The 26,944-nt window shown below is 33.8% G+C and overlaps 4 protein-coding genes and 1 long non-coding RNA gene across 10 annotated transcripts; 3 read left to right on the forward strand and 2 right to left on the reverse strand.

The window, feature by feature from the left end:
* The first annotated feature begins 1,381 nt into the window (after positions 1-1,381).
* LOC121173479 (uncharacterized) lies at positions 1,382-8,683 on the forward strand. Of its 4 annotated transcripts, none has more exons than XR_005888440.1 (5): positions 1,382-1,973; positions 2,096-2,171; positions 3,087-3,134; positions 3,368-3,782; positions 7,812-8,683. It is a non-coding gene; the product is annotated as an uncharacterized lncRNA (long non-coding RNA). The 4 variants fall into 4 exon arrangements; XR_005888441.1 differs by lacking the exon at positions 7,812-8,683 and adding an exon at positions 4,322-4,624; XR_005888439.1 differs by lacking the exon at positions 7,812-8,683 and adding an exon at positions 3,917-4,087 and having other exon boundaries at positions 1,383-1,973.
* Positions 8,684-8,916: 233 nt separating this feature from the next.
* LOC100810634 (B3 domain-containing protein REM20) lies at positions 8,917-12,040 on the forward strand. Its single transcript, XM_006595786.4, has 5 exons — positions 8,917-10,182; positions 10,378-10,807; positions 10,922-11,058; positions 11,376-11,462; positions 11,589-12,040. The coding sequence occupies exons 1-5, from the start codon at positions 10,021-10,023 to the stop codon at positions 11,826-11,828; spliced, it is 1,056 nt and encodes a 351-aa protein (XP_006595849.2). The 5' UTR covers positions 8,917-10,020; the 3' UTR covers positions 11,829-12,040.
* Positions 12,041-13,750: 1,710 nt separating this feature from the next.
* On the reverse strand, positions 13,751-16,388 carry LOC100795378 (cell division cycle protein 123 homolog). 3 transcript variants are annotated; one of them, XM_014767220.2, is made up of 4 exons: positions 16,223-16,388; positions 16,036-16,096; positions 15,441-15,769; positions 13,751-15,140 (listed from the first exon to the last, which is right to left on the reverse strand). In XM_014767220.2, the coding sequence occupies exon 4, from the start codon at positions 15,076-15,078 to the stop codon at positions 14,080-14,082; it is 999 nt and encodes a 332-aa protein (XP_014622706.1). In that variant the 5' UTR covers positions 15,079-15,140; positions 15,441-15,769; positions 16,036-16,096; positions 16,223-16,388; the 3' UTR covers positions 13,751-14,079. The 3 variants fall into 3 exon arrangements, with proteins under 3 accessions (XP_014622706.1, XP_014622705.1, XP_003544043.1); XM_014767219.2 differs by having other exon boundaries at positions 15,441-15,828; XM_003543995.4 differs by lacking the exon at positions 15,441-15,769.
* Positions 16,389-17,253: 865 nt separating this feature from the next.
* LOC100811174 (probably inactive leucine-rich repeat receptor-like protein kinase IMK2) lies at positions 17,254-20,568 on the forward strand. Its single transcript, XM_003545169.5, has 2 exons — positions 17,254-19,668; positions 19,762-20,568. Exons 1-2 carry the CDS (start codon positions 17,802-17,804, stop codon positions 20,373-20,375), a joined length of 2,481 nt encoding a protein of 826 aa, XP_003545217.4. The 5' UTR covers positions 17,254-17,801; the 3' UTR covers positions 20,376-20,568.
* Positions 20,569-21,001: 433 nt separating this feature from the next.
* LOC100792216 (sorting nexin 2B) lies at positions 21,002-26,634 on the reverse strand. The gene is made up of 5 exons (XM_003543992.5): positions 25,456-26,634; positions 24,217-24,426; positions 23,802-24,062; positions 21,343-21,429; positions 21,002-21,239 (listed from the first exon to the last, which is right to left on the reverse strand). The coding sequence occupies exons 1-5, from the start codon at positions 26,377-26,379 to the stop codon at positions 21,159-21,161; spliced, it is 1,563 nt and encodes a 520-aa protein (XP_003544040.1). The 5' UTR covers positions 26,380-26,634; the 3' UTR covers positions 21,002-21,158.
* Positions 26,635-26,944: the final 310 nt, after the last annotated feature.

Below are 26,944 nucleotides of genomic sequence, written 5' to 3' on the forward strand. Positions count from 1 at the left end.
TCTTAAATACTATACTCATTTATGATAAATGAGAGAAGAATAATAGTAAAATTATATTTTAAAGTTAAAAAATAATTTTTACAAAAATAAAATATTAATTACTTTTCTTAATCTTTGTATTAACTTTTCAAGGGGACAATTGAAAGAAATGGAGGGAATATATCAATACATTAATCACAGACATTATTTTCAAAAAAAAAAAAAAGACAGATATTGTGTATGTTTGGATTTCTCTTGAAGATGCAATGACATACATTCCTATAGACATATAAGGAACGAATGTAGACAAGCACAAAAGATAATCGTTGGATCTGTTGGTAAACATATTCTGAGAGATGCAAATGTTTAATCAAACATGCATATTATTGACAAACTAAAATTGGTATCATTATTTCTAAACACTTATTAAACATCTACGATGCATAATTAGATTATTTATTTTAAATTTGTGAGTGGGAGAATGTTACCTAGATTTAAGAATTTAACATAAAAATTATTTAAATACTAAAGCATTGCTAGACTAGGCTACGTTAAATTTCATGATGACTATGGCTGTGACAATGTTAATTACTTTTTTTGAATTTTTTCAAACTTCTATTTTCTCTCTTATAAAGTATAAGCCATTGTCCATTAATTAATGCTTGATACGGATGGGAATCTAACCATACAAGCCTGTAGAAGAAGTTTTCAGTGTCATAATGAAATTGCAATTATTTCATCAAACCTAATTTAGGCAACCTTGTTCATAGTCACAGTCATATATACTATAGGCTATAGATTATTCATAAAAATAGAAAAGCTAGGTACTGAAAGTTGCTTGGGGTGATTAAACATTTTCAGAAATTAGTGAGGGACCACAAATAAAAATTGAAGGCAGCATTTGCATCATAACTGTCGGTGATAGAAACGAGAGAAAATGGAGTTCTCATTATTTTCTTATAGAAAGAATGATTCAATTCATACATGGCTGTGTGGATATTGTATTGTGTCTCATATACAAAAGTATTCAGCTAAGTATTGCCAGAGAAGCAAAGTTAACTAAACTAAGTAGTTGTTATAGTCAACTAACTAGCTATCATGGTTATCAAGTGATATTAACACCTTCATCTGAAACTATTATTAGTGCACTGCACAATGCATATGAACCATCTTATGTCATAAACTCGCAAAGATGTTTAATTTAATTTTATTTTATCGGGCATTTATGTTTTGGTTTTAGACTTTAGAGGAGTGTTTTCGTCTACATTAGTCTTGTAAGTGAGAGAAAAAAGAAGGGAAAAATAAAGAAAGAGAAAAGTAAGAGAAGGATTTAAACTGTTAAAAGAGTGACAAATTATAATTTTAAAATACAAGAAAATAATTAAAATGAAGTTTTGTTTTAAAATGAGTAGCTAAATGTGCTTTGAAAATTTAAGAAAAAAATGCAACTTCAAAGATTACTCTGCTAATATTTTTGCATAAAAAAAATCCTATCGTTAGATATTGATAGGATCATCTAGAATTAGAAATCTTTTATTTGTAATGAACAAATTAGATAACCCTCACGCTATATATATTAGATCACGTATACTCATCGTTGTTGTCTTCAGAATCAGTGATCATCATATTTCCTCATCTTCAGTGTCTTCCTCTTCCTTTGTTATCTCAATCTCCTCTTCTTCTATACCTGCTTTCTCTTCTATATTTTCCTCCTCTGCAACTTTATCACATTCTTTTTATACACTGTTGATGGCTGAAGGATTATTATTTTGAACTTATTGCTTTCATCATACATAAAAACTAGGAAGTCATTTTTTTTTTAAAACAGCATATAGAAAAGACTGTTTAATTTTTCAGTATAAGGAAAGAATGACTTAAAAATCATCAACTTTCAACTATCAACATGTATGAAAGACTTGTGGTAAAGTTAGAGAAAGAGGGGAATATAGAAGAGAAAAGCAACTGCAGAAGAAAAAAACAGTGCCTGTTAAGTGGTAACCCCTCGCTGTTTCAATTTCACTTTTCATAACTCACACCAAGTACACTGCACATGTTCCTTCTTCCATCTACTCTACTTTTCACTTATGGCTTCATTCCTCCCTATTAATTGCTACAGGATATTCAAAGAAATCAAAGATGAGACTTTCTTCTCTGCTTGCCACAACTCTCATGCAAAAAACACTTGGAAATGTGTAAGTGGCAAGCTCTTTTAAATTTTAATTTCTGTATATAATTATGTCCATGTACGTTGAAAATGTTAATTGAGTGGTCTTCATTTTCTGTCCCTCTTTAAGCCTCGTTCTTGCAATTTCACTTTTCATTACTAACAACTATTACATGTTCCTTCTTCAAGAGACATGAAAAAAATATTTGTAAGTAACAGGAGAGTGTGCAAGTGGGAAGATGGTGATGTATGTATTAAATAGTGGGCATGCTTTTGTATAAATAAAAGGGACAAAATAAAAGAAAATGATGGATGTATATGTAGATTTGTTTTTTGTCTGGTGCTGTTGAGTGGAAATTTTTTCTGGTGCCATTAAAATTACGAGGTATAGATTGCAGAAGGGAGAAGTGGAAGGAATTAGATGTTTGTTGGTTAAATCTAATAACAGATGAAAATGGGATCTCACATGTTAAAATCTTATTTAATCAAAATACATTTATTCCATAAATATATTGAAAAAAAGTACTTAATACTTTTTATGTTTTAAAATGACAATTAATACAGAAATATTTTAAAAGTGACACATAAAATGAGAATGAAGGCACGTTTCTTAATTCCTATACTTAATTTTATTCTTATCCCGATCTGTGATTGAGTATTCATTTAAAAAAGTCTTTTATAACAACAACAACAATATAATAGAATTGTTCAATGAACTATAAGGAACATAATGATGTTAATTTCCCTTTGGGCCTTAACTGTGTATTGTGGCATGTTGTGATGTTAATGGACTAAACTCTGGGCTTTGAAGAATGGTCTACAAGCCTGTGCAATGGACTTTCATGTTGGCACCTTATAGTGTTTTTCCTTTTAGTATTTTCTGGTATTGGCCACTTATTATCAACTCTCAGGTTGGTGACAATTTTTTTTTCAATTTTCATAGGATTAAATGAGCAAGGTGTTGGATCCGGAAACACACTCTGAAAGAATGGTATTTTTTTTATTATACTTTCTGCAGTGTTGGCTTATATGAAGATTTAACATTAATGTCCTCAGATTTCTACTTAAAATATTCTGGTACATTGTATGGATCATTAAATTTACTGAGATTTAACAATGTAGCCTACATTGCTTTATACCAATGTAGTTGTTGATTTCAAAACATTACCAGAGTATTATGGTGTCTTAAGTAACACTCATCTTCTGCTCTTTCTCAAATTGCAGCTTATCCCAAATGCTTTTGTGAAGTCAATACACCATCCTCAGAAATGTTATTGGGAGTGTTTGGAACGTCAAAACACTTCTTGTTGGAACAGAATTTACTTTGAAGAGGGTTGGCAGGTTTTTCAAAAATAAAACTGTTCAGGAAAAACAGATTTTCTACTTTTTAAGCATGATGGGACCAATGTGTTCACGGTTGTAATTCTTGAACAATCATGACGGTGTGAAAGGAGAGAAGCTGAAGAAGATGAGGAAGAACACGAAGCAACTGAGGACGAGGAAAAGGATGAGAATGAGAATTAGGATGATGATGATGACGACAATAATCATGAGTATAAAGAAATGGAAGAAGAAAGTTAAGAAGAAAATAGTGCTGAATACACGAGGAGTCAAACTCATCATCGTAGAGCCTGCAAAAGTAAGTTTAACTTTATGTTTTTTTTATTTTTTATTAAAGTTTAACTATGTTGAAAACTGGTTTTTGTTTTTCAAATTTATGTATTTATGAGTGCTGAATCAGTCTTTGTCTGATGATTTATTTATCTGATTTAGGGGAGAATGCAACAAGTTCCACTTCCACCCATGATTGGAGGTCTTCTTCTTGAAGATTATGAATTTGATCACAAATGTATATTTAGGTAAATATATATTTTGAAGTAAAGTTCTTCAAAAATATACTCAACAAATTGATTAGAATTTTTATGTTTCTTCTAAGCAAATTAGAAGAGAATCTTTATGTTTTTTCTAAGCAAATTAGAAGAGATAGGACTATAAGAAACATGATTCTAACCAATTTGTTGGATCTATTTTTGACGAATTTTGTTTTAAAATATGAATTTTCCTTGTTAAATACATATTTGTGGATCAAATTCATAGTCTTCAAGACTACAACCTTCAATCATGGGTGAAAGTGGAACTTGTTGCATTCTCTCCTAAGCCAGATAAATAAATCATCAGACAAAGGCTGATTCAGCACTCATATACAGAAATTGGAAAATCAAAAACCAGTTTTTAACATGTAGTTAAACTTTCTTAAAATAAAAACCAAAGTTAAACTTACTTTTGCATGCTCAACGAGGATGGGGTTAAATTCCACTTTTTTTCTTTGCTGCTAATTGGACAAATACGAATTTAAAGTTTTATGCGCATGAGTTTGGTGAACCAATTTGATGTTGGAACGAGTTGCAAGTGTTTTAGAAAGTGGAACCATAATTACAGTATTTGAACATAATAACAATTTGGTCATCAAATATTGTCAAAGTTTGAAAGCCAATAGTTCAAATGGTGAACTTAATTAGCTAGCAAAAGGGAGCCTTCATTTTTCTTGGCCAGTATCTAAATTTGCACACCAAAAAAACAATATGTTTAATATTTGTTTTTCAACCAACCTTGGTTTAGTAATACAGTGCAAGTAATTATTTTTTAGAAGAATACAATGCAAGTAATAGTTTTGGGTTTGTTAATGAATGTTAATATCATCTTGTTTGGACTTTTTCATCTATTGATTCCTAATTCCTTTATCTTCGGTACTTAGTGTTTTTTATCATGTACACATAATCAATAACATAATAACTAATAACACATAATTAACATAATGATATAAAGTCTCGATGTGTGTGTAAAATTTTCTTGGATCAACAACAGTCACGTATCATGAATAGAATTAGTATGTGACTTAATAGTTAAGAAAAACATATGATTTCTAACCTAAAATAAAATAAAATCATATGCTTAACTATTATGAAGTCCTTTTAAGACATAAAACCAATAAATATGTCTAAAAAGACAAATAAAACCTAAAAACATTGAGAAGTAATTTTGATATTTTTCTTCAACACAATTAGTCTCTAACTTAATATATAAAACCTATAAATATGCCTAAAAAGACAAATAAAACCTAGAAGCATTGAGGAGCAGTTTTTATATTTACCTTTCGTATCACATGGTGTTGATGCATTGTGTCATATGTTTTGCTGATAAAGACATTATTGGTACATTGCAGAGAAATAAAGGGTGTATTCATTCTTGATTTGAAATAGATTTATGTGCAATTACTTTTTTTTTTTTTTTTATATACATTCTCACTTCAGAAGCTTAGTCTAGTTTTATAATACCTCATGACCAAATGTTTTTCATAAGGGGAAATTCATCTAAAACCTATTATCATATGATATAAGTTGTACTCTTATTCAGCCAGTATCATATATTGATTCTTTATTAGAAACCAAATAAATTTTATTCTAACTAGTGTAATAACTCATGTTATGTTATGCACGAATGTTAATTTATAGTATGTAAGTTTTTATATTATTATAATTTTAGTTTAATTTTTAATATATATATATATATATATATATATATATATATATTATTTGTGTAAAAATAATTGTAAATATGAAAATATATTAAAATAGTTTTATATTCATAATCATAAAATGTATTATATTATTTACAATTATTTAAACATGTTTGTATAATAGTTTTTTATCAGTAAGTTTATATATATGAGTTTTAATACAAAAAAATGCAATCCCGTGTAGAAAACATGCCACGGGTGAGGGGTAAAGTTGTTATTCTTGCAGTTGACACATGATATAAAGCGGAAGACGTTTATAATGCTTGATACCGCTATAGAATCAAATCGTATAAGTTTTCTGGTTTCTTGTAGGATGAATAACAATCCTTTTACTGTGGTTATTTTGTATTTATTTCCAAGGACATATATAAATAAAAAATAACCACTATTATGAAGGAGGATGTTGGAGGGTAGTTACTTAGCTATTTATTTCGTAAATGGGTTTGGATATCCCTTGTACTCATTTTCATATAAATTTGTTTCTCTTTGTTGAAAAAAAAAAACTATTCAGAGTTACTTGTGGTTTAACTTTTTTGAAATAGCATATTTTGTAAGAACATCACTAGTATAAGGGACCACAAAGATGATTTCCTAGTACAGGCAAAGGAACATTTAACTTGGTAGAGTTTGATACTTCTGTGGACCTTTCTCCTTCGTAATTCAGCTTTTTTTTATTTTAAGAAGAGAACTAATTTGAATTGCTTTTAGGCTTTAATGTGTAGATATTGTTGATCATGGGTCATTAGGTTTGGGCTTTAGATGGGTGTTTTCTTTTGTATATTAGACTTCCATTTGAGAGAGAAAAGACAGGAAAAAAATGAGACAAAGTGACAGAAGAATTTAGAGAGTTAACTGAGTTAAAAAAATTATAATAAATTTAAAGTACAGAATATATATATAGCTTCCTTTAGGCCTTAACTGTGTATTGTGGCATGTTGTGATGGTAACGGGCTAGTAGCCTAGTTACCAAACTAACCATAGGCTTTGATGAAGGGATTTGAATCTGCACCTCCTATATTAAATCATGCACCTCTCAAATCTTTAAAAATTCTAAACTATCATTTTCATATTATACCTTTCTGGAATAGGTGTTTCATAACAGTAAAAAAATAACTTTCATCTTCTGGAATAGACATTCCATAACAATAATAAATAGTTTTCAGAATAGGTATTCCATAATAGTAAAAAATAATTTTCGGCTTTCAGAATAGTCGTTCCATAACATAAAAAATAGCTTCCGAAATAGGTATTCCATAACATTAAAAAATAATTTCTGCTTTCCAAAATAGGTGTTCCATAACAATAAAAAATACCTTTCAGAATGCGTGTTTCATAGCAGTAAAGAATAACTTTTGTCTTTCATAATAGGTGTTCCATAATAGTAAAAAATAGCTTTTGGAATAGGTGTTTTATAACAGTGAGAAATAGCTTTTGGAATGTCTATTTCATAACGGTAAAAAATAATGCTTGAAAACAAAAAAAAAAAAATCATTTCATGTATTCCAGAACTCAATTTATGTTTTGGAATGATCATTCCATAAGGCTACTATATAGCTTCAGAAGCGTGCCTCCAAAATAATGGTTAAAAATAAAAAAACATTTCAAAATTTTCATTCTAAAACACAAAAACACTATATTTTGGATTGTATTCTTACCTTCAATGGTGACACACAAAGGAAGGAGGAGGGGTAGGACGCTCTAGAGCGTCATGACTTGTGAAGAGGAGGTCACGAAGTTGCCGTGAAGAAGGTGAAGTTGTGGGAGAAGTTATTCTCATGGGAGTAGTTCGCACATAAAAGTATATGTTAGGGTTGAGGAATGGTAGTTTAGTATTTTCAAACAAAAATAAAAGTTGCAGGATACACATATATGAGGGGAGGATTCAAACCCCTTAGAAAAATGGCCTACATGCTACAATGGACTTTCTTGTGCAGTAATTACTTCTTACACCTCCATGATTATTTCCTGCATATTTTTAATCTTTTGAAAAGTTTAATCCAAAATTTAATTTTACATTTCGGGTTAAACTTTCTAGAATGTAAATTTTTTACATTTAGAAATGACTAATCTGAAATATAAATTACATTGCAGAATGGAGTGTAGGAAGCAAATTTGAGGTGCAGGAAGCAATTGTCCACTTAAAATTGAAAATAGAAAGGAAACTTTACTGCACCTTAATGTTTTTTCTTTTGTATTGCCACTTATTATTAACTCAACTCTCAGGTTGATGACAATTTTTTTTCAATTCTCAAAGAATTAAATGGCCAAGGTCTTGAAACCGAAAGAAAACAAGGCAATCACGAACTCCGCGTACATACAACAATAACAAGAACGGACTGGAAAATCATAATCATTTACCTTTGTTTCACTTTTTATTTCATTTTTATTTATATTTTATTTTTTCTATCACATCAATTATTACATTATTATCTTTTATTTTTTACCTTTCCATAACCTATTGCACCTTAAAATGGATTATAAACTATTTTTTAATCAAATTTTATTTATTTCTTCATCAAATTTCAAATTATTTAAGATTCTTTTTGTAATGAATTAGAAGATTAAGAAAGAAAAATAGTATCCAGGTTTTCCGAATTCTAAATATTCTTGTGTTCCTATGATTACTTGTTAGTTGTCAACCATCGTTTTCTTCTACAACATACTTTTTAACCATTCCCATTTCCCAATAACATATGCAGTTCTAGCTTAACCAGCAAACTTATATTCCTTATTACATGCTACAAAAATTAATGGAAAAAGTTACTATATTACAAGACGTCTTAAGTTATGTCCATTAAACATTAAAGAAAATTAGCCCAAGCTGACCAAGCTTACAAGTTGGCTAATTTTATCAAAACATTTCTTAAATAGGCTAATTTGAAAATATTTTTAATTTGACTACCTGTATAAAGCATGTTTATTTAATTTCATTAATTTATGTATACATTATTTTTCTCACAAAAATGCAGATATTAAAATTTTAAAATGATAAAAGGTAAATTTATTGGAATTTTAAAATATTTTTAAAATGAAGAATTTTTACAAAATATTATATGTCAATGAATTTAATTTTCATACATTGTAAGAGTGAAAAAAAGTACACTGTTAATCAATAAAAAAAATTATGGTATGTATGGCTTTTATAATAATTATTATAAAATTTATTATATAACATTAATTCTTAAGACCGAAAAGCATTCTTTTATAAAAAAAAATTGGCCAGTGTTCTTTTATTATTTATCTTTGAGTAGGTTATTATGTTTGTATAATAAGTTATGTTTATATATATATGATAACTTTTAGTACAAAAATGCAGTCCTGTAGAAAACATGCCAAGAGTTGTTATTCTTGCGGTTGACACATAATATTAAAGGGGAAGACATTTAGAGTTTGTTTGATTGAGATTAAATAGTAAGGAAAGAAGAATTTTTTTAAAATATTTTTGTGTGAGTCTTACACTTTGATTTTTCTACTTTAATTTAAATATTTTTTTCTCTTCTCTTTTTTTCTTTTTTCTCCAACCAAACAACCTCTTATAAATGCTTGATAAGGCTATAGAATCAAATCGTATACTTTAAAGCCCGCAAGCTGCAAATTTCAGTGTTATCATGAAACTGAAATTTTATTACCAGACCTAATTAAGCAACCTAGTTCGTAGGTTATTTATAAAAATAGCAACTGAAAGTTGCTTTTGGTTAAGCTTTTCTGAAATAGCATATTTTGCAATAACATCACCAGCGAGGGACCACAAAGATTATCTCCGAGTAAAGACAAAGGAACAGTACTGAACACACGGTAGAATCATAGAATGTGATATTTTTTTTAATTAATTGAGCTTTTTAGAGGAATGCAACTAATTATTTGAGTTGGTTTTAGGCTTTAAAGTGTAGATATTTTTCATCGGGTCTTTAGGTATGGGCTTTTAGACGGGGTTTTCTTCTGTGTATTAGACTTCCATGTGAGAGAGAAAAAACAGGAAAAAACATGAGAGATAAAAGTGAGAGAAGACTTTAAAGAGTTAAATGAGTTCATTACCTTGATATTGATAAGATCATTTAGAACTCTTGTCATCTTTTCTTTCTCTTTGATTCTTTGTCATTGATTGACATGTGGATCTAATCATATTGGTGGCTCTTTTTTTCTTTATTTCTTTGTATTAATTTAAAAATGAATAAATAATCAAATTGCTTTAATATTTATCCATGATAATATGTTATTAATTATTTTTATTGGATTAACATTCTTTCATATGGACAAACTGTAAAATGTAAAAATAAATAAATATTAATAGAATGTTCTCATGCAGTCAATGCATCCTTACTCACTAGAGTGCTATATATATATGTGTGTGATATATCTGTGTGTGTTCTGGCATTTCAATTTCTTGACCAAATTTCATTGGATGGCTGCCAAGAAGTACTTCGTCACAGTCTTCAAACCGGAGGAACACTCCGAAAGCATGGTATTTTCTTTAATATAATTTCTTCAAACCTAGACTTACACGAAGATATAACATTAATGTCCTCAAATTTCTACTTGGAATATTGTAATACAACATATAGATCATTACAAGGATGGAACATAATGTGTGTGCCATATATGCCACATTTTTTTTACGAGATCTTAAGTAACATTTCTGCTTTTCTATAAATTTCAGCTTATCCCAGATGCTTTTGTGAAATCTACACGCTTACAAGGATGGAGGATCCCTGAGGATGTCATCCTCACAAATGTTGGTAGGAGAGTTTGGAATGTGAAAACACGTCTTGTTGGAAACAAAATTTACTTTGAAGAGGGTTGGAAGGTTTTTCAAGAAGAAAACTTTTTAGGAAAAGAAGATTATCTTGTTTTTAAGTATGATGGGGCCAACATTTTCAAGGTTGTAATTCTTGAACAATCATCACGGTGTGAAAGGACAGAAGCTGAAGAAGAGGATGAGGTGATAGAGATTACAGATGATGAAGAACATGAAGAAGCTGAGGATGATGAGGATGAAGGTGATGATGATGATCAGTATAGAGAAATGGAAGAAGAACATAGTGCTGAATACATGAGGAGTCAAAGTCATCCTCGTAGAGCTTCCAAAAGTAAGTTAACTTTGTGATAAAAACTGGGTTTTGTTTTTGTTTTTTTAATCCAATTTCTGTATTTTATGAGTGCGCCAATCACCTTTTACCTGATGATTGATTTATCTGGTTTAGGGTTGAGTGCAACAAGTTACAGTCCTACGGTTGAAGGTCCTCATCTTGAAGACTATGAATTTGATCCGCAAATGTATATTCAGCCTGGAAATCCAAATTTTGAAGCAAAGCTCTTCAAAAATAGACCCAACGAATTGGTTGGAATCCTTATATGGTCTATTCTAGTTTTGTCCTTTATAACTTGTATACAAATATTGGCTCTTTTGTCATTGGAGCACTGTGTTAGATGAGTAACTAAATTTGCTTAAGCCCTTGTTCCCTCCTTGAAGTTAAATTCCTTTGGACTGTAAACACTTTTAATCTCTCTATATTATTATGTCCATGTTGAAATTAAGATGTTAATTGAGTGATTCTTCATTTTTTGTCACTCTTTAAGCCTCGTTGTTGCAATTTCACTTTTCATAACTCAACTATTACATGTTCTTACTTTTCACTTCATTCCTCCTTATTTCAGCATGTTCCAAAAAATGTGATTAAGGACTCGTCCCTTACTTTTGGAGAACAGATTACCCTTTCACGTTGCCAATGCTTCCAATTCGAGGTATAATTTTAGAAGTTACTTACCATTTTGTCAACTATATGTTAGGTACATTTGTATGTATTAATTAATTGGGTTGTCTAATTGAGAATTTGAAATTACAGTTTTGTGTCTTTTTTGTTGCTACAGGATACTCAAAGAGATGAATTACGAGACTATCATGGCTTGCCACAATGGACACCCATATATTCGGAAGTAGCAAAAGTGTCTGAGTGGCGTGATGGTCGAGTATGTATCAAAGGGTGGACAAGTTTTTGTAAAAAGAACAAGATAAATAAAAATGATGCATGCATCTGTGAAATTATATCAGGAGAAGATCGAATAATAAGAACAATTCAGGTGCATGTGCTTGGTGCTAGAAACGGATGAGCATACTAAGCAATCTATTACTATCAGTGAATTGGACTTTGTACTTGCTTATTGTGAATATTTTTATGAACTAATGTTTATAATTTTCCCATGTTATGGTTTCTGCTGTTTTCTCATGGAATGATAACCATAGTTATCCATATTTCACCAACTTCTATTGATTATATTGGAATTCTGTTTGTGGAGTTCCATTCCACTTGTTTTCTTTGCAACAAGTTGTACAAATATGAATTTAAATTTTATGTGTATTTGAGGTCGGTAATTTGAGTTGGAACGACTGGCAAGTGTTTTAGGAAGTGGAGCTAAAATTACAATATTTGAACATAACAATTAGATCGTTCAGATACTGTCAAAGTCTGGAAGCCAATGGTTCAAATGTGTGATCTTAATTCGCTAGCGAAGGGAGCCTTTGTTTTTCTTGGTCAGCATCTAAATTTGCACGCTAAAATCCAATGAAGTTTGATATTTGCTTTTCAACCCATAGTTCGTGTGTGATTATGTCAGTTTAGTAAAAAATACAAAACAAGAGTGTTTGGCCTGTTTATATGGATGTTAGTATCTTCTTGTTTTGACTTTTCCAATTACTGGTTCCTAATTCATTTATCTTCATTACTTCGCTTTTTTTAGAATCATTGAGGAATCACAAATTCGATTTTTCCCACGTGAAAATTATTTATTGATTTGGTCCATTTGGGATGTGGACTGTAAATCATGTTACAAGTAATATCTTCATACCTTTTTTTATCACTATTAATTAAGGACACACACTTTAGATGTACTATTATAGATATTATTAATGTTGTTCTTTGATTAAAATTGACATTTCATCTTGGTTATTAATTTAGTAGTATTATCCTACCCTTGATGTACAACAAGAAGAAGAAAAAAACTAAGATATTCCCTCAAATACATGAAACTAGTCCCCTGAACACTATTGCAACTCAAAAAACTCTAAATTTTGTTCAAAGTTTATATTTAGAGTCTTAAATACCTTCCTTTATTATGTGTTTGGATCAAAATAGAAATAAGAAAGAAAGAAATGATAGAGGAGGGAGGGAAAGAAGAGAGATGAGATAAAAATATGTATTGTTTAGATAGAGATATAAGAATGAAAAGATATAGTAAAAATTTTATCCACTCATGTGATCCAGGCATGAGAAGGGTAGAAAAAAAATATAATGTTTATTAAAAGATAAATTTACTAAAAAAATTCCTAAATAATATGAAATAAGAAAAAAAAATAAAGGTATTTTCGATAGCTTGCTAATTCCTAACTTGTATTAATGTGCAGTCTCATTTATGGAGAGGGGAGCATTTTCTGTGAGACCCATCATCATATACTTGTCACTTTTATACAAGCAAACACATGCAACTCCTAGTTATTCCCTCTTTCACTCCCCCCTGCCCACACAAATCTATCACCCAAACCATCCAAAAATAAATGAAGCAGTAGAGTGTTGCTCTAAGTGCACATGTGATCTTGTAGGAGTAAATATAAGATTTCTCTTTTCTTTTACAAAAGTGACAACTTGTACTGATAAAGACCCTTAAAAAGGTTGTGTGTTCACAATTTAATCTCCGAATATGTAAAGGCATCAAAAATTACTTTCAATTTAAATTGCTTTTACATATGGAGATTAAAGCCATCACTCAATGTCTTTGTCATTCAATTCCTTGAAAAAGATTGGTGATGAACATATACATACTATATACGAAACACAAAACACATGAACAAAAATATTAAATGATCATGTATAGATTATTAATATAGAATGATAAAAGAGTTATGTACTTGAAATAATCAACTATGCATGTAAGATGTACCCAAAAAGAATTATGTACCGAGTTTGCCAAAGAGATGCAACAAAGGCGCATTAGGAAGTGTTTGCAGTGAAAGAAACATACAAAATTAGGCACATGAATAATACAAAAAGCCAATACATGATATATTTTCTCCATATGTAAAATTTAAAAGGGAAGATAATTTGGTTTCATCATAGACAATTGCCACTTCAGCTCTCCATGTGCCTCTGATGTTTCAGCATTAAATTATCCGAGGCCTGATATTTGGATACAACTTACAATGGCAACTAGAAGTCCAATATAAAAACTTATAAACCATAAAGACTACGACTAAAAGGAAAACTGCATCCTCTACGGGGTAATGTTTTCAAAGATGTGTCTTCACCTTGTTTGTCAAAACTCTCGAAATGAAATTAAAAATAAATAATAAAAAAAAAACATCTGATTATCATGCACCAGCTCCTGTAGATTGTCGTCTTAACTCTTCATCTGCATTTCTTAGAAATTGATCCCAACCACTCCCCGGGCTGGTATCCAAGTAGTCAAATGGGACTGCTGTTTTAAGGCCTGGCCTAACAGCACAACGATCTTCCACAATTCTGAACTCCACATCATTTCCTTCACTATGAATATGGTCCAATTCATCCCATGTAAACAACAATGACAATGTAAATGCACCCCAAGGGTTGAAATCCACAATCTTAACTCTGTCATCCTTTGTAATGTAAACATCAAATGTGTAGTTTTCTGACTCAAATTTAGCCCTCACATGATTGATGAAAAATGCCTGTATCAGAAAAAGGAGATCATTCTTCTTTTCAAGCAAAACAGGATAAAAAGTGGTAACCTCCCGTTGAGAAATTCCAATTAATTTCTGATTCCGTACAAAACATCGAAATTCCATGTCTGGCTGAAGGGATGGATACCATTTACGGAGAGCAAGAAAGAAATTCTGGGGTCTAGTTGAAGATTTATCCTGGCACGAATCATAAGCATGGCACAAATCATGGACCAATGAGTCAGATGCTCGAAATAAAAGTGCAATCTCACTGAAACTGATGCATCGAAGGGTACCAGAGGTGCTTATCCAAGCTGAATCTTTCGGGGCACTCCAATTCAGCTTAGGGAAGACTGCACCCCCAAGGGACTCAATGAAGTCCTTAATTTTCAATTCAAGTTCTGGAAAAGAAGGTGGTGCAGAAGCTTCTGCTTCATCACCAGATCCCTCAGACACCTGAAAATCTTCTTCCTCATCTGGGTTATGAATTCTATTGGGTAATGCATCTTCATTTAAGACAGAATCAGGCAACAGGAAGGGCCCTGAGTCATCAAGAAGGTACTGAATAAATGATTCAGGAAGTTGATGAATTAAGGTCTTGAAGGATACAGATTTGAACTTTGGATACCATTCCTGAATCTGGCATCGATTCACCTCTTCCTCTTCCATATTTCTGTAACAGTGGTTTCTCTATCAAATAAAACCAGCTGAAGTTCCTTTTCTTCTACTATCTGGTATTCAATAATCAATATACAGATTAGAGATTAGTTTTTGAAACCTAGTAGCTGTCAATATAGACCATCACCAGTGGGTTAGGACCAGCATAATAAATTAAAAGAAACAATTAGCCCACATCTTAAATGGGTGGCTATATGCATTAACAGGAAGACTGTATATACACACAACAATGCATGCCAATTACCAATAGCAACAACTAGAGACATTAAAATGCAGATTATGCAGTCTATATTATTATTACCAAATATCAATAAAGCTCGTAAGTTGTTACTAGTAGGCAAGGGAAATTCTACCTTGTATACAAGTAGGCAATGCAGATATTACTTTGCTTTTCGATTTGGTTTCAACTTTCAAGACCATGGTCATTTCATCCGTTGAAATGTAATGTTAACATGAAGGTTGATAAGAAGTGGTTAGTGCCAAAAAGACAGAGGAAAAACACTAAGGTACCTGGCTTGAAAGTCCAATTGTAGGCTTGTAGCCCATTCTTCAAAGCCCAGGTTTGGCAAATATGCTAAAGCCTAAAAAAAGATGGTGCTTGCCAGTTGCCATTACCAATTTACCATGACTTCCCATGCCAAGTTACCAATAATTATGAATTCCCTCTCTTTCTATACCCCTCCTATGATAAACAATAAATAAATTCTGCATCCAATGTACCTAATTCTCTTAAGTTTAAACCTAAAAATGCCAACTATAACATGAGCCAAGGTATCGCAACATTGAAACTGTAAATTAATGCAGAAAAATTATCTCCATATCTGACATCAAAAAAGGAAACTCACTCAAACAATAATATTAATCTACAGAGCCAAATGCTGAACTGAAGAAAAAAATCACAAAACAATTAGAATAACTTTGCGAAGAAGCAAAGGGAGCGAGAATTACTAGGTTTGAACTATAGTTACTCCTGAATCCTGCCAACACTAGCAACCTTGCCCCAAAATTCCTGAACAGAAATATGACAAACAGTATAAGTTGAACTATCAATTTGTAAACATGTAAGAACAATCACAATCGATGAGAAAATCAGAAAATAACAATCAGAAATTGCAACGAGATTTCTATTCGAGACCTGATTCAAGTTCGAATGTTCGGTTTGAGCCGCGATTTTGGACAATTGATTTGGGTGGTATGGTGAACGAGCTCTGAGTTAAGGTTTTCGCGGTTGTGTTGAAGGAGAACGCAGAACGAGGTAACCTGAACCAGCTATCGTGAATGGACAATTGATATTTGGGCCCAGTTCAGTTTTGAACCGTTTAGCCCAACTAGAATTTTTTAACAGGCCTATTTCTCTTCGCCAATATAAATCAAAAAGAATAATAAAAACAGCTAGTTTTCTTTTTAAAAGAGAAACGCTATATTTTTCTGCAAATCTTCTTTTTATTTTATTAAAAAATTTAAATAAATATTAAATACATTTGATATCTTCAAAATATAAAAATTTAATTACTACAATAAAATGGAGGGCTAGCTAGAAAACGTAAGAAGATTTAGAGTTAGTTATTTTGCAATATTTCATTCACCATTTAAATTTAAATTAAGTGGAGAGTTAGTAACTAGCTCTTTTGAACTCATTGATAAAATTTCATGTGTCTTACTAATTTTCTTGATGAGTGATAAATATGACTCATTTAATGAGACCTCCATGAATTTTAATCATTAAAAAAATATGATTGGAAAACGTATTAAAGGATGTATTGTTGTAGCATTTATCTTAAATTAATTTTGGCTTAAATATCTTATAAATCCTTTTAAAATCAGTGATTTTTAATTTTGGTATCTATAAAAAAAATTCTTTTTTTATTTTCCTTAAATTTGAAATTACTATTTGTATGCTTATAAAATAAGTAAATTTTGATTTTGGTCTCTATAAGAACTTTTACTTTCACTTTTATCCCTCCAAAATTTAGAATTACTATTTGTTGTCCCTAATTTTCATTTTAAGGTAAATAGTTAATGAACTCCATTTTACAAAAGAAGAGTCTGATGCTTCTGCAAAACGGAAGTTGTAGCAGAAATCCAAATCCACACGTAGTCAGGAGAAGCGAGAAGGGTAAGTGAGTAATTTGGCAGCATTTTGTAGTTTTGCGGTCCGGAGCTGAAATGGGATGGGCCTATACTGCGAAGATGAAGAAGAAATAGCCGTTGGGACTTTGGGTTGCGGACAGACAAGAACATCAACATTGAAGAAAAGAACAAATAAATGTGCATTGTTGTAAGGAAAAAAAACAAAAAACTAGCCGTTTGTCTTTGCAAGAAGCAAGAGGGAGGGTTGTACTGTACCACCACACCCACCTGACAATTGTCTGTCTTCAGTTTTTGCTCTCTCTTCCCAACACAAGATTCCTCACCCCGCGCGCCCCACTCTCTTATGACCATCACGTGCCTCCTCTCTCTTCCCATTCCTACAAAATCCCTCAGCCAACTCTTGTTCCTCTTTGTTTTAGTTTTCTATGCCCACTTCTCCTCTCTCTCACAATACCAACCACAGTGTGTGTGTGTCTTATGGACACTACTACTACTCCTAGAGAGAAGAAGACTCACCAAGTAATAATCAATCAAAGTCTCCTACTTTTTCTTCTTTAGTTCTCTCTTGCTTCATTCACTCTCCTACTATTTTCTTTTTTGAAAAATATTTCATTTTGTTTGCAATGGAGAACAAGAACCTGACCTCGAAATGTTTTTTTTACTACAACCCAAGTCATTTTTTCCGGTTGTTTTTCTGTTTGTGGATTCTCATGGTACCAGTGGCGAGTGAAGAGCGTTGGGATGGGGTGGTTGTGACGCAATCAAACTTCCTAGCACTTCAAGCGTTCAAGCAAGAGCTGGTTGATCCCAAAGGCTTCTTGAGAAGCTGGAACGACAGTGGCTATGGAGCTTGTTCTGGAGCTTGGGTTGGCATCAAGTGTGCTCAGGGACAGGTCATTGTGATCCAGCTTCCATGGAAGGGGTTGAAGGGTCACATAACTGAGAGGATTGGCCAACTTAGGGGGCTTAGAAAGCTTAGCCTTCATGATAACCAAATTGGTGGTTCAATCCCTTCAGCACTTGGACTTCTTCTCAATCTAAGAGGGGTTCAGCTCTTCAACAATAGGTTCACAGGGACCATCCCTCCTTCGTTAGGGTCATGTCCTTTGCTTCAGTCTTTGGACCTCAGCAATAATTTGCTCACTGGGACAATCCCCATGAGCCTTGGGAATGCCACTAAGCTTTATTGGCTTAACTTGAGCTTTAACTCCTTGTCTGGCCCAATGCCAACTAGCTTAACTTCTCTCACCTACCTATCTCTTCAACACAATAACCTCTCGGGCTCTATTCCTAACTCATGGGGTGGTAGCTTGAAAAATAACTTCTTTCGGCTTCGAAATCTGATCATAGATCATAACTTGTTGAGTGGAAGCATTCCTGCTTCTTTGGGTGGCTTGAGTGAACTCACAGAGATTTCTCTTAGTCATAACCAGTTTAGTGGAGCTATCCCAAATGAAATAGGAAACCTTTCTAGACTTAAAACTCTGGATTTTTCTAACAATGCCTTGAATGGAAGCTTGCCGGCCGCTCTCTCTAATGTTTCCTCACTCACTCTCTTGAATGTAGAGAACAACCACCTTGGCAATCAAATCCCAGAAGCCTTAGGCAGATTGCATAATCTTTCTGTTCTAGTTCTGAGCAGAAACCAATTTAGTGGCCACATTCCTCAAAATATTGGAAACATTTCAAAGCTTAGGCAGCTTGATTTGTCACTGAATAATCTTAGTGGAGAAATTCCAGTCGCCTTTGATAATCTGCGTAGTCTTAGTTTCTTCAACGTTTCTCATAACAACCTCTCTGGTCCAGTTCCCACCCTACTTGCTCAAAAATTTAACTCGAGCTCATTTGTGGGGAATATTCAACTATGTGGCTATAGCCCTTCAACCACATGTCCCTCCCTAGCTCCTTCTGGTTCACCTCCTGAAATATCAGAACACCATCATCATAAGAAATTAGGCACCAAAGACATAATTCTCATAGTAGCAGGAGTGCTCCTTGTAGTCCTGGTAACAATTTGCTGCATTCTGCTATTCTGCTTGATAAAAAAAAGAGCAACATCAAATGCTGAGGGTGGCCAGGCCACGGGGAGAGCATCTGCAGCAGCTGCTGGCAGGACAGAAAAAGGAGTCCCTCCTGTCGCAGGCGAAGCCGAAGCGGGTGGCGAGGTCGGAGGCAAACTAGTCCATTTTGATGGACCATTGACCTTTACAGCTGATGATCTCTTGTGTGCAACAGCAGAGATAATGGGAAAGAGTACATATGGAACTGTGTATAAGGCTACATTAGAGGATGGAAGTCAAGCTGCAGTGAAACGATTGAGGGAAAAGATCACTAAAGGTCAAAGAGAATTTGAATCTGAAGTTAGTATTATAGGAAGAATTAGACACCCGAATCTTTTGGCATTAAGAGCCTATTACTTGGGACCCAAAGGAGAAAAGCTTCTAGTATTTGATTACATGCCTAATGGAAGTCTTGCTTCTTTCCTACATTGTAAGTTTGCTATCATCATTTTTTATTTCCATGGTAGAATATTTGTTTAATATCTTAACACTATTGTTTTGACTGTTTTCCATTTTTGTGCAGCTCGTGGGCCAGAAACAGCCATTGATTGGCCAACAAGGATGAAAATAGCACAGGGAATGGCTCATGGCTTGTTATACCTTCATTCCAGGGAGAACATTATACATGGAAACCTTACGTCCAGCAATGTGCTGCTGGATGAGAATGTGAATGCTAAAATAGCCGATTTTGGTCTTTCTCGGTTGATGACAACTGCTGCTAATTCTAACGTCATTGCCACTGCTGGAGCATTGGGATACCGAGCACCTGAGCTCTCGAAGCTGAAAAAAGCCAACACAAAAACAGATGTATACAGTCTTGGTGTCATCTTGTTAGAACTCCTAACGGGGAAGCCACCTGGTGAGGCTATGAATGGAGTGGATTTACCTCAGTGGGTTGCCTCCATTGTCAAAGAGGAGTGGACAAATGAGGTTTTTGATGTAGAGTTGATGAGAGATGCTTCAACATACGGCGACGAGATGCTGAACACGTTGAAGCTTGCTTTGCACTGTGTTGATCCTTCTCCATCAGCACGACCAGAAGTTCAGCAAGTCCTTCAGCAGCTTGAAGAGATTAGACCAGAGATATCAGCAGCCAGTTCGGGTGACGATGGAGCCATCCCTTCGACTAGTGAATGAATATTGGGTGTGTTATTGTGGACAATTTTTGAGTTTACTTTTCTCTTTAGGACTAACGTGTAGTAGTAGTGTAGTGTAGGTAGGACAATCTATTATTCTTTCATTCTTACATTATTTTTTGCCTGTTTGGAGTGCCTGTGTCTGTACATAGTACTGTGCTTTCTAATCAGCGAGTGTTATCTTTAACACTTCATTAGTTTCATTTCATAATAGAAACTAGTTCTTGTTCTCCACCAACCAAACTCCCCCGTTTGCGTTTATTCTATTTCGTCACATTCGTAGATAATTGCTGCGGTGAAATCAACGGCACAAATAGCTCATGTCCAAGCTAAATGCGTTTTAAAATAAATCAATCTTTAAAAGGGTTAGATAGTCAACGTGGGTCCATAACAAAAAATTCAACATTAATTTATGACATGAGAATAAAAGAATATATATAATTCTAGGATTAAAAGTTAAAACTAAAAGACCTGTAAGGGAGGAGAAAATATTTTAAAGTTTAAATTGAAAAAAAGTAAATTATGAATTTAAGTCAACTTTTCTCTCTACTTTCTCTCCAATTAAACTAAGGATATATGCAAGAAATGTACAACTCTGATTAGTTAAACCCATTGAAATCTTGAAGGTCGGACAAAAATAAAAGGATATATGCATATACAACTCTGGGCTAAAGCTAAGTTCGTCTAAAGTAATGTAACTACATAAGATTACATTAATGGAACCAAAATCTAGAATTTCTGCATAGAAAAGGCAAAAACAATAATTTATACAGCCAAGTACATTTTAGCTGCTGTCACTCGAGTAAGCAGCCGTTTCTTCCGCAAGCTTCTCCCACACAGAAGCCGTCTTCTCTGCATAGCCTGCCTGTAAAATGGATGAAGTAGAATAGTTACTGTTCTGAATTACAAAAGATAAAAGCCAATTAAACGTAACAGCTTACAAAACATAGAAGATAAATGAGCTTTACTTGATTGACAACAAACCCTCGCAGCATGCTTAGGAAGTCGCTATTCCTCTCTTGGTCAATTCTTTCAAGTTCACTCCTATTATTTTCCTGCAAACATTCCACAATTATAAGTGATATTTTGACACAATATTCCATGATAAAGACTTCCCAGCAATATTTCACAACAATGATCCGACCTACCAGTGAACCATAACCACACAAACCCAGTTATTAAAATATTGGATTTTACAATATCGGGATGGCAATGGACTTAGAAATCAAGTCTGAATCTATGACCAAATCTACTATTGATTGACGATTTTGATGCTATTCCAGTCTCTTTTTGTGTTTATTATCAAGGTGTAATGATGATAATTTTTATTATGATCATTTAGGATATTTTAAGTGGATCGCATTGTCAATTTTCCATAAGGGGTGAAAAGGTGTTTAGTGAATTCTCCCTAAGTTAATATAATTGTACACATGAAATGAAAGCAAATATGGAGACATGAACAAGAACATGACCAGACCAGACCAATTGAAAAACCGGTGAACCAATCCCTTGTCCAGTTCACTCAGTCCATAAAACCGGAGCAATCAAAACCCTATATAGGGATAATTACCCTGATCTCTCTTGAAATTAGGGGTAATTACACCTAAACCTTGTTTGATTAGAACTTACACTAACATTCCTTATTTTAGACATGAAATGACTTGCCTACCTCTTATGCTGTGTTTGTTTGAGGGGAGGAGGAGAGAAACAAATGAGAAATAACGTGAATTTTATCCACACCTTTTACACTAACATTCCTTATTTAAATATTATTCTTATGCTTTATTTTAGACATGAAATGACTTGCCTACCTCTTATGTTGTGTTTGTTTGAGCCTTTCAGGGGAGGTGGAGAGAAACAGGGGAGAAATAATGTGGATTTTATGTGGGTTCCATACCTTTTACACTTTAATTCAAATATTTGTCTTCTATTTTCATCCTCTCTATTTCTATCCTATAAACCGAAAGCAGCATCAGCCTTTAAATATATTGTATGCCTGAATGTTCCACTCACTATTCTGTGAGGGACTTGTAGTAAAGCTTCCTCGTGGGGTATACAACAACAACAAAGTCTTATCCCACTAGGTGGGGTATGATATACATTTTATATTTTGTATATAGGGATATCTTTACACTGAATCACTGATATATCTTGAAGTCAGAGATAATTAAACCTAAACCTTCCTTGATTTAGAAATTACACTTACATCCCTTATTTTATATATTATTCTTATGCTTAAAGACCCTTTGTTTTTAAAAATTACAAATACCTCCCTTATTTTTAAGTACAAACCATACACATTACCTTAAAATTAACAAAGCAAGAGACACAAGGGAGGTAGGTGTAATTTTTGAAACAAACAATATCTAAGGGTAACTACCGCCAACCTCAAGGGAGGTCCATGTAATTATCTCTTTTATATATATATATATATATATATATATATATATATATATATATATATATATATATATATATGTTGTATGCTTGAATGTTTTACTCCATGTCCAATGTAGGACTTTGAGGCTCTTGAGCAATATAATGGTCATCCTTTGCTTCCATGTGGCATTTTCTGGATGATTATTATTCAACCTCTTATAATTGCTTCTACAGGACATAAATAATATGGTCCTTTTAATTTAAAACTTACTTAATCTGATTTCATATGATTGTATGTTAATTTATTAATTAATATATTATATAATATGAAAAATACTTATCTAATTATCACCATTCAACCATGGTCTGACTAGTAAACCATGAGCCAATAATGTCTTCACTACTTCAATGATATTAGTCTGATCTAAAAAAACATTGGATTTTCCATATTGAGATGGCAATAGATCTAGAAATCAAATTTGAATCTGTTACAAAATGTGCTATCAATTGACATTTTTAATGGAAGAAGCAGCCCTCGAAGAAACATTTAAGTGCAACAACATGTGGCTTTGACACCATTATAGTCTTTTTTCGTTCACCCTGACACTTGTCTACAAATACACTTGCATTATAAGCATCAAGAAAATCCAGTGAAAATATATATAGAGTCAAATTTATCATCAAAGTGAAAAAATACTAATTTTTATTTATGATCATTTATGATAATTTAATAGGATCTCATCAATTTTCCACAAGGGATGTAAGGGTGTTCAAAATTTAGTGACTATATCAAACTCATTGACTGAGTTATGTTGTGTCATATCTTCTCCTACATTAATATAACTGCACACATGCAACAAAAGCAAATGAAGACAATAATCTACAGTATATGACAAATATGGAGACATGCATTATATAGTATGACAAAGAAAATATGGAAAAGTCAGTTCTGAAAGGGAAAAATGAGTTAATATGCAGGGGGATAAAAGCTCAAAAGTCGGAGTTACGTATACCAAAGAAAGGAGAGGACAACCCAATAAAAGGTTACCTTGATTCGTTCATACTCTCTATCTGCACAAATTTTAGCATTCTCAGTAACTCTAATGGCTTCTTTTAACTCTTCAATTTTCCGCATCCTAGACTTGTCTCCACCAAATATTTTGGATGAAGCAACTTCAAGTTTTTCCACCCGTGAATGTAAAGAAGCTAGTTCTGATGAGAGTGTTTGAACAGTCAACAATGCACTCGATCTGTCAGAAAATGCATTGTTAACAGCTAGCATTGTCCCAAGGTATTCATGTAGTTTATCCTGCAACATAAAGAAGATACTACTCATCAACAACAGAAAATAGTTAGGGATTATATCAGGAGGTTAACGCATCTATCATCATGATAGTTTCCACCATACATTTATAAAGAAGCTAAAAGGTTCTATCATAAGTCACAAGAATATTTGTACTTGCCAAATGTTTGATTGTCTGTGTATTCAGCTCTCTATATAACCTGCTTGCTTTAACAGCTGCAGTTGCCACATTTCTCATGTCAGCAGCTCGAACTCTCTGAGACTCAAATATGGCTTCTTCCGTCTCAAATTTGGTAAGCTTTACAAAAGCCAGACCTAATTCACCAACCGTTTCACCCATGTCTTGCTGAAACTTGACAAGGGATTCAGCCTGCAGGTCAATGCAGATAAACAAAATCAAGCTCGGCAAAGTGAAAAACAACATTGTTCTTATTCAGTTCCACAGGACGAAAATGGACATGGTATCTAAATTCCAAAAAAGGAGGCACATTTTAGACAAAATTCAATAATCACAGCAACACTTGAAGAGGAATGTTTGTCAATTCAACCAAGTAACCATAATTTTTCAAAATCTCTTTCAAGAAGCTATCAGAAAGCTATTATTCCCCCCAGAATAAGCTTAATCCAAACATGCATTCGGAGAGTGTTTGGAAGTGCTTTTACAGAATTATTCAGACATATCTTATAATTAAGTGCTTAAGCAGGTGTTAGGTTAAGCTCAAAAGCAACTTAAAGCTTCTTATAAACTCTTTAACTTCTTTTAATAATCCTCACTGTTCACTAAAGCTTATCCGGGTAAGCTTATTGAATAACCACTTAGTTAAGCTCATTACCCAAATACTCCCTCTAGACTCATATATAAGCAAAAATAATTAATTTCACACTAATTAAGAAAAATAATTGACATCATTTAATTATCCTAATCTCAAGTAAAAAATAAAGCTATTTCTAAAGTGCCCTTCATTGGAACTTACTATCATAAATAAAAAGGAGTCACTGAAAATAGAATTAGAATTAAATGAAGGGTATTTTACGAATAATAAAATTAAATAGGACAAAATTAATTAGATTTACTTATATTTAAGTCCAACATACAAGACCGATTGTTTCCTTATGAGTCTAGAGGAAGTACATCACACTCAACTAATGAACATGGAAGCCAAAAGCTCATAATGAACTTACTGAATAAGCACTTAATTAAGCTCATTACCCAAATGCACTCAGTTAAACTTTTAATGAGCTTATTGAATAAGCAAGCACTTGGTTAAGCTGATTACCCAAATGCACCATAGTTAATCTTATGATGAACTTACTAAATATGCACATAGTTAAGCTCATTGCCAAAATGCACCATGGTGAACTAACAAACACTAAAGCCAAAACCAGTGAAACACAAAACCTGCTGAGAAACATTGCTAAGATGGTGCTCAAAATCCACCAACTTATCCTTCCTCTCCATGAACTCCTTATCCTCCTCCACAACAAGTGGCTTGCTCCCAACCCAGTCATTGGCAACAGACTGCTTCAACTCCTTGAAAATCCTGAGCAAGTCCCTCCCGCCCTTGGCCGGCTGAGCCACCTCTCCCAGCTCCGCCTCTCCCCCGAACAGCTGCCTTGGCAACCTCACGGCGCCATCGAGCATTCGCGACGCGACATCGAAGGTCTTGGCCAGCGGCAGCCGCCCCTTGGCCTCGAGAAACAACCTGAGCTCCTCGCTCCGCCCGATCACCGGGTGCGCCGCCAGCTTCCTGAGGTACTTCTCCAACGCCACGCGCCGCTGCTCCACAAACTCCTGCTTCTGCATCACCTGGCTCTCCACCGTGCTCTTGTCCGGCCGCACCGGGATGAAGAACCCGCGGTATGCCTCCGAGAGCCGGTCGGAGAGTGTCACCACGTCGCGGAACCGCCGCCGGACGGCGAACTCAGCACCGATGCCGCCATATTCGGGGAGGTTAGTGCGCGTGGTGATGAGGTAGGTGTAGAAGGCGGCGGCGCCGGGGACGAGGGAGGTGGCGATGTCCTGCTCCTTCTGAGGATCGGTGACGGAGATGTGGAGGTAGTCTTCGGAGCCGGATCGGGCGGCGGGGGATTCGATGGCTTGGTCGTGACCGTTGGAATCGAAGGAGGTGAAGATCGCGTCGGCGTAGGAGGGAGGGTCGAGGAACGAGTTGAAAGGGGAATTAGGGCTCTGCGGCGACGTAGGACGGTGGTGCTGCTGAACGGAAGAGCTGTCGTCATCGAGGATTAGCGATTCCATTATCTCGTCGTCCTGCGAGACATGGAGAATCTGATGTTGTTCGTTGTTGGAATCGTGATTCATCATTTTTGGAGGATCTGGTTACCAGTAAAGAGAATTGGCAATCATGACGAGGGAAGTTTGAAGAAGAAAGAGAGACAGAGTGTGAGTGTAAGGAAAGAGTGAACGAGTTATAACTCTCGACTCGGGGTGCCTAGTGAGTCAATTCAACTCGTGTAAGTAAGAAAAAATATGATAGGCAAGGAATGGCTTCGGGTGCCTACCTAATCTAACCACCATGAGAAGCCCGTTTGTCTTGTGTGTCACGCTTTTGATACGAAAGAAGCCAAGCCAAACCATTGTTCTTAGATGGATTATTTACATGATTTGTAATTAAAATTGTTACGACTTATGTTTCAATATAAATCCGATAATAAAAAAATTGAAAACAAAAAATAAAGATTCTGTTTAGATTATTTTGTGAAATATTTTTGTCTTAAAAGTCTTTTTTATTTAAATTTCAAATATAGTCTAACAAGTGTTCTTTTCTTGTGTGGTTATTTTCTTTTGCTGTTGTTTTTAGGACTATTTTTGTTTGTTGTTTGTGTAATTATTTGTGGAGTTTGTTGTCCCTACGTCTTGCAAATGGAAT

This window comes from Glycine max, chromosome 14, assembly GCF_000004515.6.
Source record: "Glycine max cultivar Williams 82 chromosome 14, Glycine_max_v4.0, whole genome shotgun sequence".
NCBI classification, from domain to species: domain Eukaryota; kingdom Viridiplantae; phylum Streptophyta; class Magnoliopsida; order Fabales; family Fabaceae; genus Glycine; species Glycine max.

Bases quoted from the DNA above. Each gene is read 5' to 3' on its own strand.
- LOC100811174 (XM_003545169.5), top strand. From the start codon at position 17,802: ATGGAGAACAAGAACCTGACCTCGAAATGTTTTTTTTACTACAACCCA. The intron at 19,669-19,761 runs GTAAGTTTGCTA...ATTTTTGTGCAG, and splicing joins TCTTGCTTCTTTCCTACATT to CTCGTGGGCCAGAAACAGCC.
- LOC100792216 (XM_003543992.5), bottom strand. From the start codon at position 26,379: ATGATGAATCACGATTCCAACAACGAACAACATCAGATTCTCCATGTC. The intron at 24,427-25,455 runs GTTTTGTGTTTC...ATTGACCTGCAG, and splicing joins TTAGCAATGTTTCTCAGCAG to GCTGAATCCCTTGTCAAGTT. The intron at 21,430-23,801 runs GTAACCTTTTAT...GAATGTTTGCAG, and splicing joins GAGAGTATGAACGAATCAAG to GAAAATAATAGGAGTGAACT.
- LOC100795378 (XM_003543995.4), bottom strand. From the start codon at position 15,078: ATGGAAGAGGAAGAGGTGAATCGATGCCAGATTCAGGAATGGTATCCA.
- LOC100810634 (XM_006595786.4), top strand. From the start codon at position 10,021: ATGCAGTCAATGCATCCTTACTCACTAGAGTGCTATATATATATGTGT. The intron at 10,808-10,921 runs GTAAGTTAACTT...TATCTGGTTTAG, and splicing joins TCCTCGTAGAGCTTCCAAAA to GGTTGAGTGCAACAAGTTAC. The intron at 11,059-11,375 runs GTTGGAATCCTT...TCCTTATTTCAG, and splicing joins AAAATAGACCCAACGAATTG to CATGTTCCAAAAAATGTGAT.